Source organism: Cornus florida, unplaced genomic scaffold (assembly GCF_030987335.1).
Source record: "Cornus florida cultivar Cherokee Brave unplaced genomic scaffold, ASM3098733v1 CherokeeBrave_3.0.0_Hap2_Chr02, whole genome shotgun sequence".
Classification (NCBI taxonomy): Eukaryota; Viridiplantae; Streptophyta; class Magnoliopsida; order Cornales; family Cornaceae; genus Cornus; species Cornus florida.
In genome coordinates, this window is record NW_026775572.1 from 23,671,819 (window position 1) to 23,679,450 (window position 7,632).

Genomic DNA, 7,632 nt, shown 5'->3' on the forward strand with positions numbered 1-7,632 from the left:
TGGATTCAAATACAAAACTTGTAGCTGATGCGGGTGATCTATTTAATGACCCAGGCAGATTTCGTGGCCTTGTTGGGAAATTAATTTATCTTACTATCACTCGACCTGATATTTCATATGCTGTTAGTGTTGTAAGTCAGTTCATGGGAGCCCCTAGAATGCCACATTGGATTGTTGTTCTTCGGATTCTCCGATATCTCAAGCAAGCTCCAAGTTTTGGGTTACTATATAAACCAAATGGTCATCTCAGGGTGGAAGGTTTTACAGATGCCGATTGGGCTGGTTCTCCTTCAGATAGGAGATCTACTACAGGCTACTGCACATTTGTAGGAGGAAATCTAGTTACATGGCGAAGTAAAAAGCAAACGGTGGTAGCTCGATCTAGTGCTGAAGCTGAGTATAGGGCAATGGCCTATACCACTAGTGAGTTGACATAGATACAACATTTTCTAAAAGAACTAGGGTTGACAGTTGAAGCTCTTACTCCATTGTTCTGTGATAATCAAGTAGCAGTTCACATTGCATCATGTGTTCCATGAGAGGACCAAACATATTGAAGTTGATTGTCACTTCATTCGAGAAGAATTATTTTGTGGAAGCATCTCTACTCCATTTGTGAAGTCTGAAGATCAATTAGCTGATATGTTTACCAAAGCATTGGGTCATAATCGGTTAGGAACTATCTGTTCCAAGCTGGGATTATTTGATATATATTTTCCAGCTTGGGGGGGAGTGTTAGAAGTTTTATATATATGTTGGGTCATTATGTAATTATATTTAGTTAATATGACCCTTGTGTTATTATGCAAGACTTGTACCCTTATATATAAGCCTACACAGGCTTATTTGGTTAGGATATTGAAATACAGTATATATGTTTTTGCTCTCTCTCTCTCTCTCTCTCTCTCACACACACACACACACACACACATTGTTCCTTCAGCATCGTGTGTGTTACTTTTTAAAACATTTTTGCCTCTCTCGTTTCTGAACAATTTTCAACACAGCATTCATAGAATGGAACATTTCTTCTCAATTACAACAACAAAATATTTCAAGGCAAAAATGTTTTAAAAAGTAACACACACGATGCTGAAGGAACAATGTGTGTGTGTGTGTGTGTGTGAGAGAGAGAGAGAGAGAGAGAGAGAGAGAGACTGAATTAGTTTGCATAGAGGTTGTAGTTCGACTAGTTTCTAGTTCGGACACACAGGTAAAATGCACTCCTTGGATTATGCATTGACAGTATTAGTGTCAAAAGATTCTGCCTAATGATGTTCCACCAAAAAGATAGAGAATTCAACCCACCCAGTCAATTAGGCAAAAGAAGATTGCTTGGAAGAAATCAAGACATTCGTTACAATAAACAAAGCATTTCTTGCATTGAGAAAATAGTGTAATTTTGTAAAAGTACAAATAAACATACCTATCTATGATCTTACAAGAAAATGATATAATGTGACAAGATCTACACTCACAACAAAAGGTCTTACATAGAATGTGACTGCTTACCACCAAGTGTCTGGATGATAGCTTCTAGAAGTTTAATTTCATTATCTCGCTTCGAGATTTCTTCTTGCTTTGCACGCAACTCTTCCATGTGCAGTTCAAATACTTCTGCATTCGAGAATGAAACATGTAAGAGAAAATTTTACTTCTAGATTTTTTTTTAACGAAAAGCTCACCAAAGCTTTTGATTGAAGCTAAAATTTGAAGTTTTTAAAATTGTGTTTTGAGGAGAGGTTCTACATTTGTTTTTAACCTTCTTTTTCTTAGACAAATCCCATTTTATTATTTGTGAAGAGAATTTTATCCCTCAGTGCACATGTTTGTTGGTGCATAAATATAAAAACACTATATTAAAGGGCAACAGTAGTAATAGAAGTGCTTTAAGCAATTTTGTTACCAAACAAATTAAAAAGTACATTATAAAAAGTATCACCAAACAACTAATATGTCTGGGCAATTTTAAGACAACTCTACTGACAAATGTGTTTCTTCTGTTTCAACAGCAACGCCAAACTAGCCTACATCACTGCCAGGCACCCTACAGATATATGGACAGGAGGGCTGATTGGTAAATAAGAAAAGAAAAAGGTGGTTGTTGGCCCCAGAATGGTTGTGATTGAGGAACTGTCGAGTGTAAAGCCCATAACTCAATGACTATAGACGGGAATAAAATTGAAAATAAGAACACTTACGGGGCCAGTGTTTGTCATTACAGGGAAGGCATCGTTATACAAGGAGCAAGCCCGTAAATCAATATTTTATAAATAATGTATTTATTGAATGAGGGATTGTGTTTGTGTCATGTGATGTTCTTCCCATCTTAAGATCACAACAAAAGGATCACAACAAAAGGATTACCATTATATCGTCCACCCATGTTGGTTGCCCAGGAGGAGCAAATCAATATCAGAGATTACAGATAATTTAGGTGCTCTGAGTCTAGAAGCCAATATAATTTACCTCACATGGATTTTCTGATAAATTTATTGCGTAAGATGCTAAAGAGATAAAGTGCACATACTTGTGGTGTTTTCAAGCTCTCTTGTAACTTCTTGTGTCCGTAGTTCAGCAGCCCTTTGTGCTGCCTCAGCCTGTCGTTTCTCTGACCGCGCACGAGCAGCAGCTGAAATGGCAGCATCAAGTTCGCGTTCTAAAGTCTCTACCCTCTGTTCAAGAACCTGCACTCGAAAAGAGAGGTTATCATATATGATCCTCTTGATAAAACATGTGTATTTTCAACAATTAAACCACAACGATACCCCCGGAGGAACTGCACTCTATTAAAGCATAGTATGTAAGATCAAGCAAATGTCGGTCAGAAAATATATTAGTAAAATTTGAAATCATATTTAGTGTATTTCTAGGGGGTTTCTTTTGAGTAAGATGATTCAGAATTATAGATGTAGAGGTTCGAGAATGATAAGAGATGCAAAGTATGATGAACAACACCCTTGAGAGATCACAGTTGGGAGAAAGACAGAATACTAAAAGGGCGACGACTGGAGATATCTAAGTGTGCAACTAGGGCGGGCTGGGTGGGTTGAAGGGTCAACCAAGCCCAACCCGCTATGAGCAATGCTGCCCATGTCTGGGTTGAACTCAACCTTGACCTCGTATTAAGAAGATATAGCCTGGGCCCTGTCGTGGTCGGGATGCTACACAGTGCATTGACCACACTATGATCACTGGTGTTTAGCACGTGTGCACTCAAACTACGACCACAAGGACTACAAGGGAACATCATAAATTCTGCCATGGACAATTGGATCACAAGGCACTGCCAAATACACCGTTATTGTGAGACCGCAGTACAATATCATATATCACATGAGAATTGCCTGGATTGCAATGTACCTTAGATGGAAATACAATGAGATCATGGGATTACAATGCAATGCCAAAATCAGACCATAATTGGGCAGTCACCCCAACGCACCACATAAGAGGGCACATTGCAGTCATGGGGTTACAATGTGATATCAAATCATATTGCAATCGGGGCAATCATAATGCACCATAGAAGAGGGAACATTACAATCATGCAGTTACAATGTGATATCGAGTCATATTGTAATCGAGGCAATCATAAGTTCATAACGCACCATGATGAAATGGATACGATTCAATTGCAAGACTACAATGCATTGTCATGGATCACACCATCATCAAGAAGATCGTAAAGCACGAAAGGGGAGCACCATAATTGTTGGACTACCACGCAATGCTGCACAACAAGCTCAAGGAGCCCCATGATTATTACTTATCAAAAAAAAAAAAAAGGAGCCCCATGATTATTGCCATAAGACTAAGGCAAGTATTAACTGCTCATCTGGTCAAAGAGCTTTGTTATGCGATGTGGCGTATTGTTCGTGATAGTGTACTTCCTCTGGATCAGAGTGTCCATGAACCACAGCCTTATTGCTTTTCAGTTACTGGGAACATTTGAAGGGTAATTGTTGCAATCCTTATATGTTACAAGACCATCATCTGGTAATGGGTTCACTGACTTCAGTTGACTTGACACGTATTCTCTAGGGTCTCTTATTTATTTCACTAGGGTATTAATGTGTCAGATTTTGCCACGTCTGAGTACCTGAGGGACCACATGTCTTCTCCTGTTCTATCACATATCGAAATCAGCCAATTCGCAAGAATTTTGAGTTTTATCGATTTTGCTAAATAAACGAGCAAGCTTGACAACAAAATTTGTAAATAAAAGTATCAAGAGCAAAAACTGCATTTAAACACTGAGATCTAGCATGGTTTCTGAGTATCATCCTTTTTTTTTTTTTTTTTTTTTTAATTCTAATTCTTATAAAGAAACTATCCACATGCTTTTAAAGGATTTGCTTGACCCGCTGCAAAATCGTTGACAAAAACAAATAAATTGAGTAGCCCAATGTTATGATAAGTTAAAATTTTCTGTATGATAAGTCTAACAATCAATATGCTCCGACACCAATTGATAGTTCCAATGACAAAAAAATATGACCTATATAATATATAAAAATGTGTTCATTATAATTTATAAAAAGGAAAAATAACCATTCTATATCCCAATCTGTTATAATTTATACGTAACATTGGCCAATAAATTGCTTGCATAACTTTTGAATGGCCATGAATACAGCATACACATATGTATGCATATTATTTTATATATACATATTATATGGGGTTGTGTGTGGGAAGAGAATCAGGGTTAATTAAGTATGCAAAATGTTAGGAACATATTTTTCATTGAATGAAGATCAATTTTTTTTTTTTTGATAAGTAATAATTGAATTAAAAAGGCGTTCGCATCCCTTATACAAAAGTGGAATTGGGGTCTAAGGCCCCAAAGAATCCCAAAAAATAATAAAATCATCGGGAGAGGAACAGGATTTTCTTTTCACGTAACTAAAAAGAAAGCGAATGATATGAAGTTTCAGAATCGCCGTGGACGACTCTTTCCCTTCGAACATTCTACTATTCCTCTCCTTCCATATGCACCACCAGACACAATGTGGTACAACTCTCCAATAATCGCGAATAGAACTACTCACACGGCATCCTCTCCAAATACGAATCAAATCCTTAGGATAATGAGGCATAACCCAACGCATACCAAGCAGACAAAATATAAGATTCCAACAATCACTCGCCACAGGACAATACATGAGAATATGAGAAACTGACTCACCATCTTGTTTGCATAGGCAACACCAATTAACAATGCATGAAAATTTTGAATGAAGATCAAAATTTTATGGCCAAAACCACAGAAAACCTCAAATGCTTCCACATCCTACTGGGATACCACATTTGATAGAAAGACAAACTGACTTAAAACTGACCAGATCAGAGAAACAAATAACAGAAAACACTTCTGATCTTATAATCTACTGTCAACTTCCAACATGTTTAACAGTGATCCCTCCAAACCAAGGTTTTTCAACCAAAGCTCAACTACATTTCTTTAAATTGAAATAGCCCAACCAATTAAGGACAAATATTGTATGTGCTTTGCCTCTGCCCCTCACACTACATACAAGAATATTATCATAGCTGTCATAAGCCCAATATACCCTAGGCAAAGATCGTAGATCATCACCTAAGCGAGCAGCCAAACGCCTACCAGGAATAAATTACTCAATCACCATTTAGTATAAGCCCCTCATATATATATATATATATATATATATATATATATATATTTCAGATTTATGCAGTTTCAATAATTTATCATTTCAAAATATCTTAAGAAACACAAGGAAAGACAGAAAAAGCATGAAATTACACATACTTTCATCATTTCATGATTGAGTCCTATTTTTATTACACATTTTTATTTGTGACAGAGAAATTGAGTCCTCTCTGCATGCGAAGGTAAGGCTGCGTACATCTGACCCTCCCCAAACCCGCAATGGCAAGAGCCTCATGCACTGGACTAGCCTTTTTAAATCAAGTAATGACTTTTAGGATTTGTAACTTGTTAGAGTGATACTATTGACTATAATTGGGGTGTTTGGGAAGCTTTTCCTTCCTTTGACTTCGTGTATGGTTTGGTTTTGCGGTCATTCCATTGATTATTTAAAATTTCTGCGAACAGAAACAAAGTTACTCCACATTATAAATTGATCATGATCCCAATGAAGACATTGTTTTGATAAGTGATGTCAATGAAGACATTAGCCGCATGTCTCCAATTGTGTACACATGTATGAACTATGACACATAGATTTTGTGGGGTGCCACCAACCCAGATGGAATATCAGTTATAGGTACTTAAATAATAAATGTAAATAACCTAGCTTATGTGATCAAATTTTTAATGAACTCTTTTGATCCTATATTCATTTTTCAACATATGTAGTTGAAAACTCAGAACATAGCCCATCTAAACTAAGTTGTGCCTAGCTCATACTTCACATGAAAATTGAAGATAAAAGTTCAAAAGAAAAATAAACAGATGGTAAAATCAATCAATTAGGACAAAGTACGAAAAGAGCTGAAATAGCAACAAAAGTTCTTCATCCTGTCCATTTTCCAACTTCTGTGGCTACACCCATACAATCGAAACATCACCCACTATATTTGAACCAACTTTGTTCAATAAACATGCCAAAAGAAACATAAAGGTTATGCCTATATTACCCAGATGATAAAATCAATCAATTTCAACAAACTACCAAAAACACAGGTCAGAGAGTGAACTAGCAAGTATTTCATATGTCTCATTTTCCATTTTCTTCAACAAAAAATCTTTCAAATTAAGCAATATTCACTGAATCCAAACCTCTTTGCGCTAACAAACATAGCTCAAAATTGATAGAAATCAATCACATACTGGTATTTATGTATATAGACTAGATGATAAAATCAATCAGTCAGTACACAGAATCAAGAATCGGATAATCAACTACAGCGCAATGAAGTGGGGAACAATTGAAAGAAACCAATCATATACAGTTACGTAAATATATAGACCTAGATGATAAAATCAATCAGTTCAATCAGTAGATGGAATCAAGAATCGGAAAATTAGGTACAGTGCAATCAAGTGGTGATGATACACACAGACCTTGATTGCTCGGGCTTGTTCGGAGCTGAGAGAGGCTTTGGCAAAGGTCTCTTCGTCGACGTACACAGCTTTCTTGATGAGTAGCTTCTGTAGTGATCCCAGATTGTTGGCCATCTCCGTCAGATTCCCGATCGCGGCGTTCCATCTCTCGTTTCCCTTCCCCTTCCCTTTCTCCTCTTCTATCTCCTCCATGGCCTTCAGTTGCTGGAAGACTTGGGCAGTTTGGTCTTTATATTGCTCTCTTTTTACTGACAGTTGCTTGGGTTTTAAAATGGGTCGGTTTGTCTTTCAGACCCAATCCAGAGTTTGTCTTTCTGGACCTATCCACAGTGTAATTTTACTGGGTAGGACCGTCAATATAACTAGAACACGATACGAGATAAGCGTGTGTGAGTTGACCTTAAATGAGTTCGGGTCTTAAACAAATTGACCTAATTAACTTGTTTACTTAATCACGATTGAGGGCTTCAATTCAACCTGTTTATACCCGTTTAATGCAAGTTTCTCAATGCGTCATAATTATACTTTCTTAACCATTAAGTTATTTCAACCTGGTTATG

At 36.9% G+C, this 7,632-nt stretch overlaps 1 protein-coding gene across 1 annotated transcript; it reads right to left on the reverse strand.

The window, feature by feature from the left end:
- Positions 1-1,357: 1,357 nt before the first annotated feature.
- On the reverse strand, positions 1,358-7,287 carry LOC132294288 (uncharacterized). Its single transcript, XM_059792084.1, has 3 exons — positions 7,073-7,287; positions 2,531-2,687; positions 1,358-1,617 (listed from the first exon to the last, which is right to left on the reverse strand). Exons 1-3 carry the CDS (start codon positions 7,262-7,264, stop codon positions 1,490-1,492), a joined length of 477 nt encoding a protein of 158 aa, XP_059648067.1. The 5' UTR covers positions 7,265-7,287; the 3' UTR covers positions 1,358-1,489.
- Between the last annotated feature and the right edge of the window lie 345 nt (positions 7,288-7,632).

What these genes read in the sequence shown, in the direction of transcription:
- LOC132294288 (XM_059792084.1), bottom strand. Translation starts at nt 7,264, where the DNA reads ATGGAGGAGATAGAAGAGGAGAAAGGGAAGGGGAAGGGAAACGAGAGA. An exon ending in AACAAGCCCGAGCAATCAAG is followed by an intron (nt 2,688 to 7,072) that starts GTCTGTGTGTAT and finishes TTTCGAGTGCAG; the next exon opens with GTTCTTGAACAGAGGGTAGA. An exon ending in AGAGCTTGAAAACACCACAA is followed by an intron (nt 1,618 to 2,530) that starts GTATGTGCACTT and finishes TCTCGAATGCAG; the next exon opens with AAGTATTTGAACTGCACATG.